General features: G+C 44.7%; 1 protein-coding gene across 1 annotated transcript; it reads right to left on the bottom strand.

The window, feature by feature from the left end:
- Positions 1-314: 314 nt before the first annotated feature.
- Positions 315-20,943, bottom strand: LOC144539605 (uncharacterized). Its single transcript, XM_078285156.1, has 7 exons — positions 20,804-20,943; positions 11,405-12,366; positions 8,723-8,774; positions 7,896-8,016; positions 5,006-5,148; positions 2,307-2,540; positions 315-1,815 (listed from the first exon to the last, which is right to left on the bottom strand). Exons 1-7 carry the CDS (start codon positions 20,882-20,884, stop codon positions 1,081-1,083), a joined length of 2,328 nt encoding a protein of 775 aa, XP_078141282.1. The 5' UTR covers positions 20,885-20,943; the 3' UTR covers positions 315-1,080.
- Positions 20,944-22,067: the final 1,124 nt, after the last annotated feature.

A 22,067-nucleotide genomic window follows, 5' to 3' on the forward strand; every position in this document is an offset into this window, starting at 1 on the left:
ATTGACTTGCTTTTGTCAGTACAATATGTTTTGGTGATGTGCATCTTTGCATGATAGTGGGTAGGAAATTATTTCAATATGGGGCTTTTTGGAAGGCGTTTAGTGTTAAGAACATACAATAGACCCAATTCTTTTCAATTTTCTATATTTCAAATGGCATTTTTTGCACATGTATTTCCAATTGGAGGGGCACTTGGGTGCATGTTTCATTCAGTTTCCTACAAATTGTGTAATATATTCTGTTGCTGTCAAATCAAGAAAACAACACATGTAGATGACATAGCCTTTATTAAAACTTTACATTAATTTCCCAACCAACCACTTGTAAACACTATTGTGATTGCTAGTTATCTCATTATACTATTCTTACTTCTAATACTGTATATTAGTAACTGCTTTTACACAATGATGATTTCCCTTTTATAATCCAGTATCAGCCTTAGGAATACATATGTATACATTGTTGCAGCATTGATAATGTATGATCTATGCTCTCTTGAACACTTCTGGGTAATAAGTCATACTATAAGCATGTATTAGCCTGTGCTGAAATGCACTGCGTAAAGACCCATGTTAAGACAAAAGGCAGAAGTTGGCACAGGGCGGCACAAAATCCACAATGAGTGAGCTACTGAATGGAAAGTGCGTGTTGGGATATTACAGCTCATTGAATAGCATCAAACTGGTTAATAATTCAATCTGGTAAAAAAAAAAAAAAAGTGCTCATGAGAGTTGGGAGTCATGGAGTACTCTCTTAGAAAATATGTTTCTTTTCATGTTTGCAATCAATCATATTTTTTTTAACACAATACCACAGCAGTCAATGCTGTGGCACAGTAAGCAGCATGATATTCCATCTTTGTTCAAAGACAATGTTATAAAAATAGACAATGACTAGAGTGAGAACAACACATTTGCCAGCAGGAAGCTATAGATATGTAGTAATAATTTCATAAGAGTTGATTTCAGAAATCAAAGAAGTAGGTTATATGTTTCACAAAGTGGAGCTAACAGAGTTCACAAATGCTTAACTGGCCCACCAGAGTCCCTGCTCTTCCCACCCTCTTAAAGCCTGACTGGTCACATCTCCTTGCCAGTCACACTGCACGGCACTGTTGACTGGCTGAGGGAAGGGTGGCTGTCACTGACTGAGCTGTGCACAAAGGCGGGCTTTGACTCGGTGGCGGCGGCGGCGGGTGAGCCGGAGACCTGGCTCCCCCACGGCCTCCACTCCGGCACGGCCCTCTGCAGGTGGGGGCCGTTGGTCTGGCTCTGGGGGCCGAGGCCGGCGCTTCCTACGGCGGGCCTCTTCCCCTCGTACGCCCCCCTCACCAGTCCATTCAGCGCGGAGGAGGCGGAAGCCTGGCCCAGGTGCTCGGCCGGGACCAGAGGCTGCCGATCCTCCTCCTCGGAGATGGCGAACACCGGCACGCTGACGTGGTCGCCCTCGGCCGGGAAGTCGCGCCTCTTCCCGGCCTGGGCGCTCTCGCTCTGAAGTTGGCCGGAGGAAGAGGAGCCGGAGGCGGAGCCGGCCTCGGAGGGGGACGCCTGGCCGTGAGATGCCCCGGGGGGCTTGGCCGGGTCCGCCGTCCCGGAGAGCAGGCCGAAGCAAGGCCCCGTGAAGCGGGAGCGCCGCAGGTTGCTGGTGGAGTTGAGGCGCCGCTGCCTCTGGGCCGGCTGGGTCAGCGGGTAGGAGGCGTTGCTGATGGAGGAGTCAGAGATGGTGCTGTCATCCGCCTTGGCCTCCAGGTGGACGTCTGAGAACACCTTCCTGCTGTCCTCCCCTCGGCAGTCAGCCACCAGACTGGATGGAGCCTGGAACAATACGGGACAATTTAGCTTCTGCAATGTGATAATTACACCCAGGGGTGGGGTAGTATTACTCAAACTAACCGTGATAGAACACCAAAATATTATTGCTTATTTAATTGAATTAAAGTAAAGCCAAACTTTTTACTGGTGAGAAAAGGCCTTAAAGTTTCATTTATTGCCATGAATGAAAACACAAATACAAATACTACACTGTGGAGAGTGAGAGGAAACGTGAGGGAGCAAGAGAGTGAAGGGATGACATTATGAAGTCTTAAAATCGTAAAAAGTGAAAAAAAAATTGCCACTATCGCTATTGTTGTACTACTGTTTAAATCAGTAGTATAACAGTAGACTAAATGACTCCCAGCCCATCGAGCCATCAGGACGCTCTGACACCGAGGGAAGCTCTAACACTAACGCCATTCATCAGCTTCCACATTCCACATATTTACGGTCCTGAGTGTGAAAACACGGGAGTTGGTTCTAGTACTGACGCTGTCCACCAGCTTGGTGAAGGGACTGGTGGAGTTCCAGCTGCACCACTTCTTATGGAGCTGCGGCAGCGGAGGGAGGAAGTCCTGGAAGGTGCGTACGCTCCAGGCTCTCGGCCTGGCGCAGCCGCCGGCGCCGTCCTTGGCGGTCCTGGGGGAGGCGGCGGGGTCCGGCGAGGGCCAGTCGCCTACAGGGCCGGGACCGGTGTCACTGTGCCGCAGAAACCTCTCCCGCTGCTGAGATGCACACAACGCAAACAGGAAAAACATAAAAAAGCAAGAAGCAGTGGGTCAGAGACGAGGAGAAAGAAACAACAATACCACTAACAATAGCACTTCATTATCTCATTATAAACCTTAATGTGAAGTCATGGATACGGCTATCAAATATCAGTCAGCTGCACAGCAATGAGAGGGTGTCAGTACCTGAGAATTTCTCCTACACTGAAATCAGATACCAAGAGCCACTTATAACTTGAGAGAAATCACAGCAAAGTGAATTGATATTCTCCCTTTTTGTGCCAATAAAAGCATGTCAGATCTCTAATGCAAAAAAATGAATCCCATCTCAAACATCTTCGATAAATGTACTCTCTCTCGGCTTAAAATGTAGCCCTCTGAATCAGAATTGGCAGTCGGAAAGTGGTATCAGCGCATCCCCGGTGCTCTCCGCTCATTCATTCCACCCTTGAACAGGCTCCTTGGGGACATTATCGGCAAACAGCTGACTGCCTCGGAGTGAGAGAGAGAGAGAGAATCCATCAATCTGCCGCTGGCACCTGCTACATTTCCTCCTCGAACCTTAATTGTTCCCTGTAGATTGCGTTGTGTACTATCTTAATGGATTAACGAGAAGGAACTGTACTGATTAGCTTGGCCCGCTCAGTCACACAGCCAGCCAGCTGAGTGTGTGTGGCTCACGTAACAAACTCATTCATTATTTAAGTATATTAAAGCTGTCAAGTGCCCAGCTGGGGCTTTGGAACGGTTTCAGTCGTGTTTTTTGGTACTGTGTGTATCCAACGCACTTCGTTTCTGTGGTGTACATTGCAGGTCCACACAAATGACTATTTGAGTGGATACAGCAATGTATAGGCCGTCTATCCTACAGCAACTATAAGAGGCGAAGGCCCCTTGCCTCCTAATTGTAAGTGACAAGTTAGATGTGTGAAGGCCACATTAGGGCCATATCCTTCCTGGTCGGTCAGCTGCTGTTGATCAGGGGAGGGCGAAGGTTTTAGGGGTTGCGCCCATCAGAGAAAGAACGAGCCCAGATAATCCTTTCCACAGAGTCACTAGCAGCTAGCTTTGTCTAGACAAGAATTAGAGGGGTTTAAATGAAATGTGCTTTTGGTTCCTAAAGCCCCACGGACACAATGGCAACTTTTAGGTTGGACACACGAGGTGAGAAATCAGCCACCATGTTTGGTGGGTAAAAACAGTGCTCAGCTCCCAACGTGGGGTCCGGGCTCCCTGGGAAAAATGAGCAGTAGTTCCCTGGAAGTTTGCACAATGCGAGAATGTACAAGACAATTTTGATTATAAGTTTCGTTCTCCGCCTCCTTGCTAATGCTGTCACACCACCTACAGCACGGACAGTTTTGCAATTCTACGCTTCATCATAACCGACTGCAAACCTCTTCTCAGACGGGGTTCTTTGGGCTGAAATTTATCAAATGGGCTCTGTGGTCGGCTGCACATCTACTTGGGAGCGCACGGCATGAAAAAGTTTAACGACATCCAGTCAATAAAAACCACACTAGCACGAATGCTCGATTGGCAACGACACTGGGGCGATGAGATTGATGCGAGCACTTCAGGAGACTGTTTTTAATTGAGCATTTCCATTGTTAGCCCACTCTCCAGTTTGAGATATTTCTCAAACACTATTTACATGGACCGCTGCAAAGAGGACACACACAGGCAAGACCACACACTGTGTACCAAAGCGTGCATGACACACACAGACACACAAACACACACACGTACACACACACACACACACACACACACACACAATTGGAGCTGGGAATCTGGCTCTGTAGATAATACTCCATTAGCCTGGGCTGCAGAAAAGCTTGCCAGTCCTTCAAAAAGCTGCCAGAACTGTCTTATGCCAACTCCTATTCCAAGAGAATACAAAAGAGCAGAGAGAAAAAAAGAATGCTGGGTCGAACCCTTGCTTCTTCCTCAACGCCCCTCACCTCCTTTCGTTATCCTCGTCCCCCCCCCCCCTCGCCCCCCCATGTTCTCCCAGTTTTCATAGTTTTAAGTTGGACCTTGAAACCTTCGCCCGCCAATAAAACGGTGTCAGTCTTAATAGGAACACTGGGTCAATTCAAAGCAATGAACTGCCCCATTGCCTCTAATAAAAATGTTCGGCAAGATGTCCATAGGTTCGACTTCTCTGGAGCAAGCGGTAGTTCATGGGATCACCCACCTAGACTTTGGCCTTGAGATGAAATAAGAAAACTATGATCCACTGTATAGCAGGATTCTGCCACGCTACTTTAAAATAAACTATATGGAAAAGTGAGAAAAGAGCACACGTGCAACTTCAGAAATAGGTGTATTCATTTTCAATTACTTTCACAGATCGGATTTTCTGTGCTACTGAATTTTTCAAATTTTGGAGCATGCGTGCTCCTCAGGGAGAAACACTTTAGACAGCTGTATTGGCATGAAATGGAACCGTTTCTTACCGTGTGAGGGGAGAAGGGTAGCCTGCTTGGGCTTGGGGCCGACGACACGATGAACACCTCGTCCGTCCCGAGGTCCAATTCAGTCAGGCCGCTGGAGGAGAGCTCCAGCTCGGCATTTTGGGAAATTTCACCACCAGCGCTGACTGAGAAAACAGAGGTAAAAGGACGAAAGATTTGATTGAAGCTCCCTGTAATAGCGCTTGTGCTTATGAGTTGGGGCTCAGTTCCTGGTCAGTAGAGTGGAACTGCCAAAACAGTATTTGCACAGTCTTGCACTAGTGACTGTATGTACAGTCGTGTAAATTCAGACTTTGCACACTATGACACTTCTCAGCACCAAAAATGTATGTTTTCTAATGCTCATAATCGACTTCATGCAGCCCATTCTTTTCAGTATAACCTACACTGAACCAATGCATTGTTTGCCACTCAGTAGATGTCTCTCTACATAGTAGAATAGCTCATGATTCTGAACTGCAGCTTCACCGGTTCAATGAAACGACATGCAGAGTGGCCTAAGCTCAACTCCTTTACTGTATAAGCTCTGTGTTTTGGTGTAAACTCGTAACACCGTGACTGGTGCACACACAGGGGAGGGGGGGGGGCTGTACTCCCCCTGTTGTTCCAACTACTCGCAGGCTGCTTTGTGGGTTAAATGCCACAACCCACAAATCTCTCTGCCTGGGTTCAACCCCACAGAGAGAGAGAGAGACAGAGAGAGAGAGAGAGAGAGACAGAGAGACAGAGAGACAGAGAGAGAGAGAAGCCTTTGGATTGTTCCCGGATCAAGCCTGTGTGTTGCTACAAAACTAATGCAATTTTCTTTTCCATTGAAATCTTCAGTGACTCACCCGGAGTCCAAAATGGGTTTCTTCATTCATGTGTACAACTCATATTCACATTGAAGTAATAACCTGCATCATTTGTATATAAGTAAATGTCCGTTTTGCTACTCTCCGTCACTGATTAATATAACATAATGGTCATTCAACCTATAGCCAGTTCATGAAAGCTTTTACATTTACTGTTCTTAACACCTGGTGTCTGGTAGCTCTTTCCAGGGAAAAATCCTCTGCTGCACAGGAAGTGATGCATTTTACGTTTCTGGTTTGTTTGGAATAAACAGAAGAAGAACTGGGTAGTTCGCATGAGCAGCAAGGCGTCACAGTACTGGACACACTGTTTGATTGACAGGTGATCTCTGGGAAGAGCAGTGCAGAAACACCACAGCAATGAGCACCAAGTCACCAAAATAATAAATGAACAAATATACACAAACAAACCACAGATTACTACTTTAAAGCCTTAATTTTCAATCATTTGGTTGATTTGGAACCTTTTTATGGCAGGAGTATGTGTGTGTGTGTGTGTGTGTGTGTGTGTATCAGTAAGTTGGCAGCGTGCATGCGTGCGTGCGTGCGTGCGCATGTATCCTGGGGATTGTCAAGATTCTCTAATGAGACCCTAGTAGGCTCCTGCCCTAGGTTGAGGCAAACGCGATAACAATGGCCCAATTATGCCAAAAACATTAAGCTCAGTTCAGGGACAAATTAAGTCATTAATCGGCCTTGTTGGAAAGGACTCAAACGGCCCAGTGGCACCCCTCAGTCATCGGCAGAAGAAGAGAGAGGGAGAGGGGATGCGGAGTTCAGACTCGGGATGGAGAGAAACACGGAAGTGGAGGTCAAAGTAGTTAGGAAAAGTGAATGGGAAATGTTTCCGTCAGTGACCAGGGCATAACGAGTGCCATTTGGCAGATGCTTCCACCATTCAGTGCCATGAGTGTATGCATTTTTAGCATGGGTGGCTCCAGTGGGAATCAAACCCCTAATTCTAGCAGCGATCGAGCTGCGCAGTATGAGTTTGAAGATTCCCATCCAAACCACCTATTGTTGAATCGTCACTGAGCCAAATGTAAATGTCTATTTTGTATTTTTGCGGCCGTGTCATGATGTTAGCTTTGTTATTTTTAAACATTTTGGGTGTGTCTGCTGTCAACAGACTATAAAATTGTAAGAACTTAACTGTAAAGCCCAATGTCCACCAGATGCGACACAGAAGCGGAACGGCCAGGGCACGGGATCGGAACGGCTCCGGAACGGAAGGCAACGTACACTGCACGCGTTTGATTGAGTTGTATGCATCACCCGCAAGTCAATAAAGTGCATTTTCACGCTTGTCAGACGCAAGCGGATCCGGCAAAAATAGACCAGACGCGGAAAAAGAACGGAGCGGCAGAAACTGCTGTGCGGGTTCCGGACGGCTTCCGTGCCGCTACCGCAACGCATCTGGTGGACATTGGGCTTTAAGCGAGTGCCCAGCTGTCTCTGTATCTGCGTGCATTTGTCCATGTTAGTGTGTGTGTGTGTGTGTGTATGTACACACGCAACAGCACAAACTCAATAGCACGCAAGCATGCTATTCAACATGTTTAAATGTGATCACTGTCATGCAAAATAAATCAATAAATATATAAAAATAGTAGTATTCAGTCTTTCCCCCAAATTTTATTCCTGTCAGGGTGGAAAAGCCTCTGAAACAGCATTTATTCATCATGGGACACTAAAACTCTCCAGGATAACAGTAATAGTAATAATAATAATAATAATAATAATAATAATAATAATAATAATAATACGTATTCATGCATATTTGTGTAGAATCCAATCAAAATTCAGGTTAAGGGCTTCCCATAGACAACCAGTGTCATATTGATCAATTATACAATAAATATGTAATCAAACAAACTGCATCATATCAGAAGTGAACAACACTGATCCGATTTTTAATAAAAGTCAATATCAGCAAACCAATATATCAGTCTATCCCTTCTGTGTGTGCTGCATGTGTCCATGTCTGTGTGTGTGTGTGTGTGTGTGTGTCTCCCCACCTGTGTGTGGCAGGTTGTGGTTGTTGTCCTGCTCTGCGGTGGCCTCCAGGTCGGTCTGATTAGCAGCGACCAGCTGCAGCTCGCTGACTTCAGCCCCGGTGTTCTGGACTCCCTCTGGCACCTGCAGCACAGCACCATGCCATTCAGGGGAGCATTTACCCGTAGTGCTTTATCAGGGCACCCAACTGAATTGACTTACTTAGTTTCATTACCCTGATATTTTGTTTAAGATTTATTTAGTTGAATCAGGCTTTTTATAAGATATAATGGATAGCGAGTCGTTAGTCAAGTTTTACTTTGGTAAAAAAGAAAACTCCTATATAAAGTCATCAATATGCAGATGTGAGGGATGTTATAGACTTTATAGTCAATCAGTTACAAGGATTTGTGTTTATCCATAACATAACATAATTTAGCTCCTCTTTCTTCCTCCTCATTGTGATAAAGCTAAATGAGTTCAATGACAATTCAAATTACAAAGTCTGAGGGAGTATCGCAATTGATAATATTACAATGCAAATCGTTCTATTAAAAACAATATCCTCTTTGGAACGTCATCAGGCTGATCAGCCTTTGCTTCAAGTCTGCATGACCCCTTGTGAACCTGAGCGTGTGTGTGTGTGTGTGTATTTGGGGGGGGGGGGGGGGGGGGCATATTGAAGGAAATGTCCTGTGATCCCCAGCCTTGAGAGGAATGTCTGGCAAGAGACAGAGGAAGACAGAAAGATAAAGACAAAGCAACATGGAGAGAGGGTAAATGGAGAGAGGAGAGAGAGAGAAAGGGAGAGAGAGCAATGGGAAGAGAGATTAAACAGTACTGTGTGTACCTCAGAGTTGCTGGACGAGCAGGAGCTGGCTCTTTTTGGACATAGTTTGGGTCTGGAAAACATAAAGCACCACAGCGTTTCAGTTTATAATTACAGACATATCTGAAAACCAACTTTTATGAATATCCTCCAATTTTTTTTTTGGGTTTTTCCACTTTTGGCTGGATTTCTTAAGAGTACATATTCCCTCTTGTGTTCAGAATTTGACCAAAAATGTAAAAATGGACATCATCGCATACAACAGCGCTGGATTGTGAGCTTCTTGACATAGTCAGTAACCACCTCACTCCATACTAATAGCTCCAGCATACCCGTGGCTATTTCTCTCAATAGCTGCTCTGTTGTGGTCTTGGACGATGGAGCAGGATGCACCACAACCTTGCATTCACACACGCCACGAGTCTGGGAGTTCATATCCTGGTTGTTGCCGAGTTGTCATTCTTATGCATTAATCTTTCCTGCGGGGATGCACCAATACTACTTTCTCCACTGCCAATACTCATTCCCAGCACTTGAAATATTGCCTCATAACAAATTCTGATCATATCCAAGACTTTTATTGAAAAGGCTGGTTTGAGGTATTTGGACAAAAATAAGGAGAAAAAGCTACAGTATTTTCATCCAGGTACAGTTTGCTGTTCTTCCCCTCCCTGCTTCACATTCATACGGTTACAAATATTTACAGTCTTCCACTGGTGGCCACTGAACAGCGTCACTGGAGCTACTGTGGGTTAAGTGTCTTGCTTAAGGTTCACTTTGACAATATTTAATGAGGGAAGGGAGAGTGTTATTCATTCACTTTCCACCTGGCAGATACAGATTTCCTTCTATTTGTGGGAAAAACACTGAAAATTAAGACACTTTGGAGTCTTGCGTGTCACACGCAGCTCATGGTATTGGAATTCTTTTTACAATTGGGGAAATTACCAATTCCACTTCCCTATTTTATCCTGGTATCCTCCCAGTAATTGAAACCAGCATCAGTGCATCCCTTTGTTTCTGTCCCGCTCTTGACTACATAAGACCCAATGAAGTGTACAAAAACACTTGACCTACCTATTAAATATTACTCTTATGGCTGAATTTACCCCCCCCCCCCCCCCCCCCTGTAATCCTCATCTACCTATAGCCATTTTCTCACCGCTGTGTTTAACATGCGAGATCTCGCCTGGCTCGCGCTGCTAGTTGTTTTCCAGTGGTTTCTGTGAACTCATTTAAATGAACTGGGAACAATTGAAGAAACCCCCCCCCCCCCCCCCCCCAAAAAAAAAACAGCTACCAAAGCTACTAAAGATCTTGACGTTTCATGGTAACGCATTCCCTGGCTTCCTAATGACTTGTGTTGTTGTTCTTGCTAATTACACTTTCATTTTATTGAACACGTGTTTCCAATTTCCCCGTCATTAGAAGCAAGAACCAGCGGTGTTGTTGTGCTCGACAGAAGAGCTGGAGACGCTGAGCTGCAGTTCACAGTGCAGCGTGCTGTAAAACTGTACTCTTGAGCATAGTAGGGATTTTATAACATAGACAAAATCTATTTGAGATTAACACAAATCATAATAAACAGTGGCGTGCTTCTCACAGCGAGACAATTACAGAGACCGACGCAAATCTGAACCTTCCTTGATTTTGAGTCTATCTGGACCAGTAGGGTCAAACAGTGATCTTGTCAGAGCAGATAGGATTACAAACTTCCTAACTTATCCCCTCGGCTTGTGTTCGTTTCCCCCTGGGATGGACAGAGGGAACAATTTGTAAATTACACCTTTTGATGTGGTGCACTTGCGCGATGAGAGCAAACCGATGGTATCGGTACCGAACTCGGAGGACACATTGAGTTTTACTTCTCCTTGTTGTCCCTGTTTTCCTGTTTCCCCCGCCCATTCACTCTCATGCAGCCTCTGTGTTTTTGTGTGTTGGAATTGATGCCAGGTGCTGTACCTTGAATGCCCTGCTGTCTATGGTGAGAATGCTCCACATCAAGGAAGCCGCGCGGTTGCAGCCAAACCCAACTAATCACCAAGGGTCACCACATCAGGGACTGAGGCTTCCAGCTGAGTCAACACAACACACTGGTGACTGTGTATGTGGGACTGTGTGTGTGCGTGTGTGTGTGTGTGTGTACCTACTGACAGACTAACCCATTTTCATTCATGGGAGAAATCAAAGATAGGACTTGTGAGTTTTCTCAGGAGATCGTTTCTGAGGACTCCGCTAAAGGGGCATTCATGGTTTGTATTTCAGACAATGCAAAAAACAAGACTGAATCATACATTCTAAGTGATTATGCATTATAACCCAACTGTTACCTTCTGTTTTTTAATCCAATGCACCTGGTAAAAGGGGCAATAAGTAAGATTTTTACTGTCCTATACCACAAAATGACTATAATATATCTGTGGGGGGTTGATAGGGTTGTTGATCAAAACCAATAATTTAACAATTACTTGGCAAGCTTCTGAGATTTCTGGCTTTTAAAAGCCACTTTCCAGCCTGTACTCTGTTTTGGAGCAAATCCCCCCCTTCCCCCATTTAAGTTTCAAGATACAAGAATCCAACATTTTAAAGTTTTCCATCACCTTTCCCTTGCATTATCTGATGTGTGACAGTTCAAATCAATGCTAAGTATCACAACCATATCAGTAGGTATTATTTTGTTACTACCAGCCCTACTGCCGTTACCTGAAAATGATGCAGAGGGCACTAGTAAGTATCATAGCGAAGAAGGCAGCTCCGCTCACGGCAGCCAGGAGAGAGTCTACCTTGCTGGCTGTGGGAGCGAAGGCGTGCCGCCCCCCGCCTGGCTCGGTCAGATTGTGGTAGTGGAAGAGGAGGGCGAAGCCGCGGCCCCAGTGCGTGGTGGTGATGAGCTCCATGATGACCTCCACCATCTCCTGGCTGGAGCCGAACACCAGCTGGCTGCTGGGGGGCCGGTTGGACCCGCAGAACCTGGAGGAGAAGGTGATGAGATCGGAGATGTAGAGGACGTCGTGGGGGCAGGCGTCCAGCACCGACTGCTGGGTTTCGGGGCTCGCGGCCGGAGTGTCGGTGGGGCGCGGCGGAGCAGGGGTGGCCTCGGGGTCAGGGCCGGGGTTGAGCTCTCCCCTGAGGAGAGAGGAGGAGGCAGAGTTGGCGGCCACGTCTCCGGGAGGCCGAGCCCCAGGTATGAGGAGGAGAGAAGGGGGAGGTGCAGAGGTTAGGTCAGAGGAGGCATCTGCAGATCTTTTGGCAGAGTTGGAGACTTTGGCAATCTCCATCTTCGTGGACTGTTCCTGGACCACCACTTGCTTGACCTCACCGTCCTGGGAGGACTGCAGCGTCTTTGAGGTGTCCCCTTCACTCCGAGGGATGGGATCTTTAGCTGATGGTGAAGGTTCATCTGCTGCTAAGCTGCCGGGAGTGAAAGTCATCTCTTCGCCCGCCTTGTCCTCTTCAAAATTAGAGATAGCAGCATACTGTGCAGCGGAGTCATGGCTTTCAAACACATCAAAGTCAAATATCTCCAGAATAAGCTGGTAATCGACCGGCACAAAGAACTGCCAGACGCAGTGCGTCCCAGAGGAGTAGTTGTAGGGGAAGCCAGGGGACAGAATGAGGCCTTGGACATCCACCACATCCACCTTGGCACCACAGTCAAAGTACACCTGCAATATGAGTTGCATGAAGTTAGTTGTGTCATAACTGGAAAATCTTACCACTGTTATTTAACTTCCATTGTGACCGATTTCAAAGAATGAAATATTTCACGTTTACATTTTAGACATTTACTGACACTGTTTTCCAGACTGACAATTACAATGGCCTATGCAGCTCAATAGGTAGAGGCTGGCACTAACACTGCCAGGGTTAGGTTTCCATCCCCCTGGGGCCACCCATGCTAAAAACATTCATTCATGATACTGTAAGGCACTTTGGATAGACTACAGCATTATGTTATGTTACAATAAGCTGCAATTCTGACATGAGCCGTGTTTCTAGATAATAGCATCCTACTGTTTAAGCTCTCTGGTTTACAAAATGTCAACTGTAGTCACCAAAGCTCCTATCAGCAAATAATACACTCGACTTGCATTCTGATTGCCTCGACGTAAACCAGCTTGAAGCTGAACTATTCAACCCTGCTGCTCTGCCAGTATATCAAAGCCTGTGCTTTGCCTGTATCGGCTGGCTTGGGTAACCCTGGGGAGGGTATTTCTTCAAACATGCTGGCTGTAATTCTTCCCAGGTGTGTGGGGATGTAGGGGGACCTGGGGCCTAAGCAGAGGCAGATGTGTGGCTGCGCCAGGGAGCTCAGGACCAGACCTTTGTAGGGGGCCTGTGTGTTTATGAGCTTTCCTGTTGGCCTCAGTTCTGGACTGTGGGAATGACCCAGACTGGCAGAGCGCACCACCAGACAGGTAACAAACCAACACCCGCGGGCGGCACTAGTGCTCTGGACTGGACTCAAGAGCATACGAGCCTGCTTTGAGAAAGCAGTTGAGATGGGAGAGGGGGGTCGAGGGCAACGGGGGCACAGGGGAAGTCGGTGTGTACAGAGCCAGACAGGCGCTTTGATTGCTCCACGGGCCATCTCTCCCCATGTGCATGCATTTATCAAAGGCATTCCTTGCACAGTTTATTTTAAGTAGCAAAATCTAGATGTACTTTTCAATCATGACTGGAGGAGAGGACCACTCGCTCGGCCCCCAGGTCCTCAGGATCAAACCGATAGGCCTCTCCATAGTTGATACAGCTGACAGCCTCACAGCCAGGCCACAGCATACTCCTACAGACACACTGGAGGTCAGAGAGTGCAAAGAGGGCAGTATGACATATGTAACTTAAGTGACTACATGTGCGTTTGTGTGTGTGTGTGTGTGTGTGTGTGTGTGTGTGTGTTCCAACACATCAGGAGAGAGATGAGTTCTGTTGGGATTTAAGGAGTGTTCGGAACAAACGTGTTGAACTTTAACCAATTTTGTTCCCAAATTGCAGTCACATTTAGGAAAAGATCAAAATTACCATCTGCGCCCAACCATACTGTACAGGAATAATTTAGCAGGCAACAGTCGGCTTACTGCTGACCTCTTACAAGACCGCCCTTTTCCTGACCTCTTTAAATTGCATCGGCAGATCAATGACCAATGATATCAGCAGTTTTAGTTAGTACTGCTGAGAAATAACACAGGCTTAAAGTGAGGATTTCCAGTTCCCATGCTTTCCAAGAAATGCAAAGCAAAACTAAGTAGATAGACCTACATTGCCTGTATGTGAAAAGAAGCATCACTAACCAGCTCAAGCCATAGGGTGTTTTATCTTTAATTACATTCACCATTAGCACTAGTTAATGATGCCAAAGACATTACTGATTGTGACATGTGATTAGTGACATTAATGTTAGTGAAATGTTTACTCACCCCACTAAACAATACTTTCAATAACTGCAAACTAATTTTAATAATTCTGAATAAATTATCATTTTAATTTACAACAACAGTGATGTAAATACAGGTCATTTTTAAGTCCTTTAGGACATATTGTACTTCAATCTGTTTTTCTCAAGTGACATTTGGAGGCACAACTGCATTACAGCACGACGTGGTTCACTTGCAGTGGCCTCCGACTTACTAGAAATCCATGTGCTACGGCGCAGAATTACACGGATGACATTTGAACTGGCCAAATGCCATTCCCTCCGAGGTTGGAGGGAGTAAGCCGATTTTGGGTGTTATTCTGCAGTGTTGCGCCGAGGTTGCGCAACCTGCTATAGAAAGAGGGGAACCACTACACAATATGGGGGCATGATAGGGGGAAGAGAAGGACGATGGGTCCGCCTTTACAGCAAAAATTACCAGTGCTGATAGAACATTGTTGCATGTTGTGTGAACTTTTATCTTTGTCACGATGCTGCTTTCTCAGCCAGGTCTCTCTTGATGGAACACTTTTCATCTCAGTGGAACTACCTGGTTAAATGACAGTTTAAAGATATGGTACATTGCAAACAAGGCTCATCTTGGAATAAACAGTCTCTTGATACAGACCATGTGGAATACCACATCGGATGAAAAGAGAACTGTGTCACGGACAGAGAATGTGTCATCTCCCCCACCAGGACGAGGCGGTCGGGGGGTCCCCAGCGCCCTGTGATGTGCATGCTAGACTACACATGAAAGGGCCTCCAAAGTGCCACAGTGTCGAATGGAAATGGGACATTCTTATAATGCCAAACATCTCAGTTCTGTTACATCACAGGCCGCTCCACTGGCAGGCCGCTAATTATTCAGGGATGCCTTTTCTCATGGCGAAACAATGGGCCGCAGTGCCGTTTTGGGGAGCCACTCCACGACGGGGACGGCAGATAATATTTTAATGAAGTGATGCTAATAAGTACAAGGCAAGCTGGAAGTTTACATAAGAGCCTGCGGGTCATCGTGCCTCAGTTGTGCCACTGACAGGGGCTTCCCTGGACAGAAGTAGATCAACCGAGTTCATAATTGTCTGGAATGACTTGTTCAGTGAAACATCAGACCAGCTGCTGTCATTACTGGGGGGCCCCTAACAAATGGTATTGTTCTATCATTTTCATTTTGCGTCACCACATAAAAAGAAGCCGTATCCAATCACATTCCATAAGTCTGTGTAATTACCATGGAGGTACATGTTATTACACTGAAATTATGTTCGAATTATGAATGCTGTGGAGCTGATTTGTTAATATGGTGCCAGATCTATTTGTGCATATTTAAACAATATATAGATTTTAAAAACCTCATTTCAAATGGATATGCGGGGAGACATTGCATGCTCTGTAAAACTCTGTCATTATGATATTCATCCAACATTTTTTGTCAAACAGAAACTTTGGGATGTGATCAGGAACAAAAAAAAGCTAAGAAAAAAAAGAGAAGGAAAATAATATTCTCCCATTGTATTATTTGTTTTTTGAAAAATAACACATCCCTGCTTATATTTGTTATAAAAACCAATAATCTTTTTAACATTCACTGTGTATTATGTAGGTTTTTGTAGTTTGTCAGCTTCAAGACAAAAAAAATCAACTCCACAGTAACACCCCCTTAATTTTACAAAATACCTACTGAGAAGAGAAACTGCAGTCTAACTTAACTATTCCCTGTAACAGGGAAATTTTTTAACCACCCAGGCTGACGACACCACGGCAAAAACTCTGTAACTCTGCTGAAGTACTGTTAACACACACACACACACACACACATACACACTCACACACTCCCTCTCATGCACAAACAGCCCCGGACTGGCTCATAAACAGGCAGGCGGGCCCCTCAAAAGGGGGCAGTGATCCTCACTAGCCCTGTTTACTGGAGGAGAAAAGTGACACTGCTTCACAGGCTAGCACTTCGGCAACACCAGTCCACTCAGGATGCATTACGATCACAATCAAATTCTCAACTATGGACCGTCATCAAGGTATTACAGCTCCTTGGACCGCTCAGAAATGTGTTCATTTAAAAAAAAAAAAAAACCCTGCATTGACTAATTTTCCACCTCAATTTATCCTTTATATGATCAGGTAGTCTCACTCAGATTGAGACCTGAGACCAAAAACATGACAAGGAAAATAATGAATACAATTCAGTCGCACTTTCCAGCAGTCAGTCAGCAACATATAGGGGCATCTTGCATGCTGACACACATGACCTCACATACAGAGCAAGTGGACAGTGCGAGGTACACTGACTGTACAAAATATTAGGGACACTCAAGGTAAAAGCCTTTATCCCTCAGTGATTTCCCTTATTAAATCTCTACCAATCACAAAGGAGGAGATGTAGATGAAGGATTTTTAAGCTTTGAGACAGTTGGGATGTGGATTGCGCAAAAGGGGCTGCAGCTCAATATCAGGAAGATGCCCCTAATAATTGGTACAGTCAGTGCATATGGCAGACAGTGGAATATACATCATCACTCTGCAAATACACAGACAGGAATCCTTAAGCGGTGGCTGAAAAGAGGCCCCTTGAGGTCATTCTCCACAGCTGTGAAAAGCGCTGATACTCGAGCCCGGGACTTATCACATATCTCCCCTGTGATGTCAACGCCTCTCCTGGTGGGCTCATGTCAGTGGCCGCGCATTCACCCAGGGTGAGTTTACAAACAACTGGTGCGGCGGCCTGATTAAGCCCAGGCATTCCTAGGGTCGCCCTCGTTGGCCACCGCTGCGCTGGCTCAGCACGTTTGCATCGCTGCGTGCATCATAAGTGACTTGTGAGAAAGTGTTTAAAAAAGAAAAAAAACAAGCTTCTTCTTCTCTGAGCCCCGTGTGCATGTTTGATCAACATTTTATTTACAGTGCCGGGGACGGGACATTCCCCTGTGGCCCGCGCGGAAAAAGCGGAATGCTGGGAATTATTATTGCTGCGGTCCTTCCGACTCACACAGATATGCGACTGGGTGGGCGAGTGGACACACAGATGGGGGCTCTCTCCCTTCCATGTTTGTGGTGCAAGCCTATTAACATATTTCCTCTAGAGAGAGCGGCTGCTGCTGCTGCTGCTGCTGCTGCGGCTGTTAAAGCGGGCCTGCGGAGCCCTGTGGGTGAAACACGACCTTATCTCCACGGTGGTTTCAACCAGTTGGGAGAAATCATTTCCAGATTTTGGAATGCGATCCAGTGAATGCATCCATGATAATTAGTCTCTCAGCAGCACCTCAGAGACAAGCCCCCCTCCAGTCTGGCTGCACTGTATTGACAAAAAGTCAGACAAAAATCATGTTTTTTTTCCTGAATATTGGAATATGACGCCGCTTCTGCTAATGCAACTTCAAAAACACACACACAAAAACATGACATGCCAATGCAGGATTTGCTTTGTTCCAGTACAGTGAAGGATATATTGTAATGTTCAATTTGATTTGAAGGCTGAGGATTCTGCACCTTATTTAGCACTAGAAAGGCCAATGGATTTTGAGGGTAAAAAAAGATCCAAGAAGCCATCAATTGAAGGTGACAAATGTAGCTAGAACTACTATATCCTTGCATGGTTTTAAAAATATAACAACTGGTTTGTACAGAAAGTGGGTCTAAGAAAAATCATGGAGGAACAAAATTCATAACAGCCATCAATTGACTGTGGTTCAGCCTTTCTAGTGTCAGGAGGCCACCTGAACACCTTTCCCTGTGAAAAACAATTGTAACCTCTTAACAATATCAAACTGCAATAGCCATAATTGCAACTGAAATTTGTTTTCAATTAATTGTGCAGCCCAATCCTGCAGCATGACAACACCAACAGCGCTCTCTCTCTCTCTCTCTCTCACTCTCCCTTTCTCACTCCCTCTCCATCTCGCACTCTCTCGTCCTGGCCATTCATCCCGTCCCATTTAAAGTCACAGTGCAGCTTACTGACACATGCTGACATGTTTATCTGTTGACAGACTCTGTGTGTATCTGTTAACGGACTAATTCAGGGGAGGAATTAGTGAATTCACAGTTCATTGGGGTCCCACAACTCCTCAATTAGAGCTGAATGTTCCCTCCTTGCATAGCGAGCAAAACCGTCCGAAAAGACAGAGCGGAGCAACAAAACAAAGATCAAATTCACTCTCCCTTGTCCACATCGCTGAATTGTGGACTGACAAACTTGGAAGCCTCCCATTTTTCTGAGGGGGATAGAATAAATTCCAAGCTTGTTTACGCTGTTCCAAAAATCAACTTAATACAAAAGGGGAGCGGAGGACAAAGCCATCATTTACAGTGCCCCCTCAGGCAGATAATTGCAAAGATAGTGAGCACCCTATGCACACAGAAACTAAAGCTGGGGACGCTGACAATTCAATATACCAAGGGCTTTTGTTGTCCAGTTCTAAGAATTGTGCTGCTGAGCCGCCATTCTCCATCAGCAGATGAGGACGACTCTTGACAGGTGGAAGCCTCGGAGCTTCTCCTGGCCAACAGTGTGGTCTTGATGTCCTCAGGGAGATCTGTGTCAAGGGTAATCCGTTTATGTTATGACACCAGGCACTGTCTCACATGGGGACATTGTATCGTGTCGCACATAAATCTAAATCAAAAGAGAAAACCGAGTATGCGGCGCAGGTTCTTGTATGGATGCCGCACCACAAAGATTCTAAGACTAGATTTGGGAGGAAAGTACTTGAAACATTAAAGAGGAACCCGACTATATTTAAGAATTGATCTGTTTTATTCCCTATGGTCTAGAGCAGTCCAATCAATATTTCCGAGCACTTCTCACAACTCTCCCCCAAATCCGGAAACCAAGAAAACTAAGACTCAAACTTGTCTTCAGGTGTAAAAGCTGGAGGTATAAAGTTTCTGATTGCTGTTCACAAACATTGATTTGAATGTCCTAGACCAGATCAGTAACATACAGGATGTCTCCAGTTTGAAAGGTGTTCACCTTTAAAGGATGCTTTCCACCACAATTTGTACAAACAAGGTAGATTAGTAAGGTCCTTTCCCAATTGGGGCAGCTAGATATACACCGTCAAAGACATTGTGAAACTGATAGGGACAGATATGACATGGCGGTGATCAAATCCCATTTCAAGGAGGCTTACTCTAGCTATTATTTTCCTGTTCTGGGCAGCAAGACATCACTATTCCTTTCTTCAAGAGCAAGTACAGACGCTTACCACTGCTGCTGTCTATAAACACTACTGTTCCTGGCTACCGGATAGCCAACAAGATGATAATGTAATGTAATCCAACAAGTCCTGCCTTTCTAGTTAGGGTTATGGCACAGGTATCCAGGAGAAGCTAAAACAAGTCTAACATGATTGATAGAGTGACTCAGTGTTTGCATGTCGGCTGATCAGTGGCAACGTTTGATCATGAACTCCATGCATGTCAGAGGAAATGCTTGGGAATTTGCCTCAATGACTATGAGAGTAGAACATAAGGTTAACATGTTCTCAATGTGGTTCTCATTTCAGCAGTTTGGACTCCGCATGCCATTCCCTAACTCTGTGAAGTCCTACAGTAACATCAAAACATGCCTGTGCCATCAAAACATCCCTTTGAAAGCCTCAGAGGATAAAATGTACCCAAGAGCTGTGAAATGTAAAAGTTTAAACTGCCGCAAATCCTTGTTGGCTGAAAGGCAGACGCAAACGTACAATAAAGTAAATATCAGCATGATTTAAGGTAATAGGCGGTGTATTTTACTGTACATGGATTCGTCATATAGCCATGAGGGCTATTTTTCTCAAGTAAATGACACTGAGCTCGAGCTTCTCCCTTTCGAAATGCAAATGACCTTTAAAAACTATGATTTTTGCTAATTTACAGTAGTTGAAACGTGAGGCGGACAAGTAAAAACAAGTTCCTGGGAAGTATTGATTTCACATGAATGTTGTGGCCAGGCTTGCATTACTCCAAAACCACAGGTCAATTTAATATGAGTTAAAAAAGTTGGACTATTTTTATTAATTCCTTATGCATAACTTGTTTCTTCCCGCACAAGTTTCGCAACTTCATAAGCAGCAGGCTGAGCTGACGGCGAGACCTTGCGCTTTTTCCAGGAGGTAACTTAGCCCCGACACGTTCCGTTCTGTCTTGTTTGAAGAGAAGTCACGCCAAACTTCATTGAACATTCTGTCAATTTAATGTGCCATCGCTCATCACCAAACGTGTATGCTTCGTAAAACGTCAGTTAAGACGTTTTCTCGGTCGTTGAAGTCTTCTGGTAAACTCGGCAAATATCGAATCCACCGAGCAGCATTTATTGCAATAAAATTTCAACTTTTAGAATTGGTTCATATTGCTCGCTCCCGCCCACCACGGTGTATTTTGGTGAACGAAGATTGTGGGAATAACAACCGTACCGGTTCTAAAAGTTGAAAATGTAGTTGAAGTTAGTGCTGCTATCTCTATTGGATATATGCCGAACTGAAGACTGGCTCCTAATGATTCATAAAATGCATTGAGTCGTGTTCTACGAGGTGTGTACGTTTGCCGATAAGTAGGGAATTATTAAATTACTAGATTTCTGAACGGCGGTTGGCGGACTCTTCTCTCCATACACTCCGGCACTCATCGGGGCTAGAGGTAACTTAGCTTGTGAATTATTTTTGCAGTGAACAAATAACAACAGGACTTACTTTCTGTGCAACGCATCCCATCACGAAGAGTAGATATGTTGTCATAAAAACATGAGCCCCAAGCGATGTAACACAACTCATTTTTCCTCTAATTGTTCCTTTTTAATGCGACGCACAGTGAACCGTAACCCGCTCCTCTTCTTCCCTCTCTCTCCATTCACCTGAAGTGTCGGGAGCGCGCTTCCATCGTTCATGGGCAGACCCGAATAGGCTACATAACCAGACCCCTAGCGAAAAACCCCAATAATATTCCTATGGGGAGTTAAAGTGTGATTGTGGTACTCAATAATGAGTTTACAGTAACCTTATCATATGTTATGGCATTAAAAAAAATCTCCTATAATATCACTTGAATATGCTTATAATATTTCTAGTGTGACTGTGGTCTTCACTAGTGAGTTTATAGTGACCTTGAGGGTATTTGTAAATCTCCCATTGTATCACTATGATACTATAATATTCCTGTAGTACTCAACAATGAGTTTATAGTGTTCTTATCATACTTAGCTACAGATAGTCTATAGTTTGTGTTCCCTGTGTCCTATGGCATCACTATAATATCCCAATTCCTATGATTTTCCCATGTAGGGAATTGTGTATCTGAGGTAATCTACTCAATAGTAACTTTATAGTGACTTTATCCTACTATGTAGCATTTTAATCTCCTACGATATCACTATAATATTCTTATAATATTCCTGTAGAGACTGTAGAAAAATATTATGGCTTTGCTTTGATATTTGTGTAGAAGAAGATGTATTACAGGATTACTATAGGTTTTTTTTTTGCGTAAGGGACACACACACACACACGCACGCACGCACGCACGCACGCACACACACACACAAACAAGTGCCGGTGATAAAAGTCACATTTGTTTCATTCCAGCTTGCTGTTGAAAATCCACAGTGATAAAAGTTTTTAAACGTGCAGTGATGGGTTTGGCTCTTGCATTTAACATTATATGGATGCCTAACATTGTTTTTTATTTTTTATATATTTATTAGAGGGAGAGGCTCATTTTTAATTATTTATATAAGGGTTCAATCTATATGGGTTTTCAAAGGCCATACCTATACAGATATTTTTGGATTGAAGCTGGCGATAGCTGATATTTTGTGCCGATATTCAATAACTTTGATTTTAAACGTTATCACGCAAAATAAAAAACAAAATAAATTTACAAGGATTTAGTGTTTCCTTAAGAATTTTAATCCTGCCAGGGTGGAAAAATCTGTGAAACAGCATTTAGACTATGGGATAC

This window comes from Centroberyx gerrardi, chromosome 8 (assembly GCF_048128805.1).
Source record: "Centroberyx gerrardi isolate f3 chromosome 8, fCenGer3.hap1.cur.20231027, whole genome shotgun sequence".
NCBI classification, from domain to species: domain Eukaryota; kingdom Metazoa; phylum Chordata; class Actinopteri; order Beryciformes; family Berycidae; genus Centroberyx; species Centroberyx gerrardi.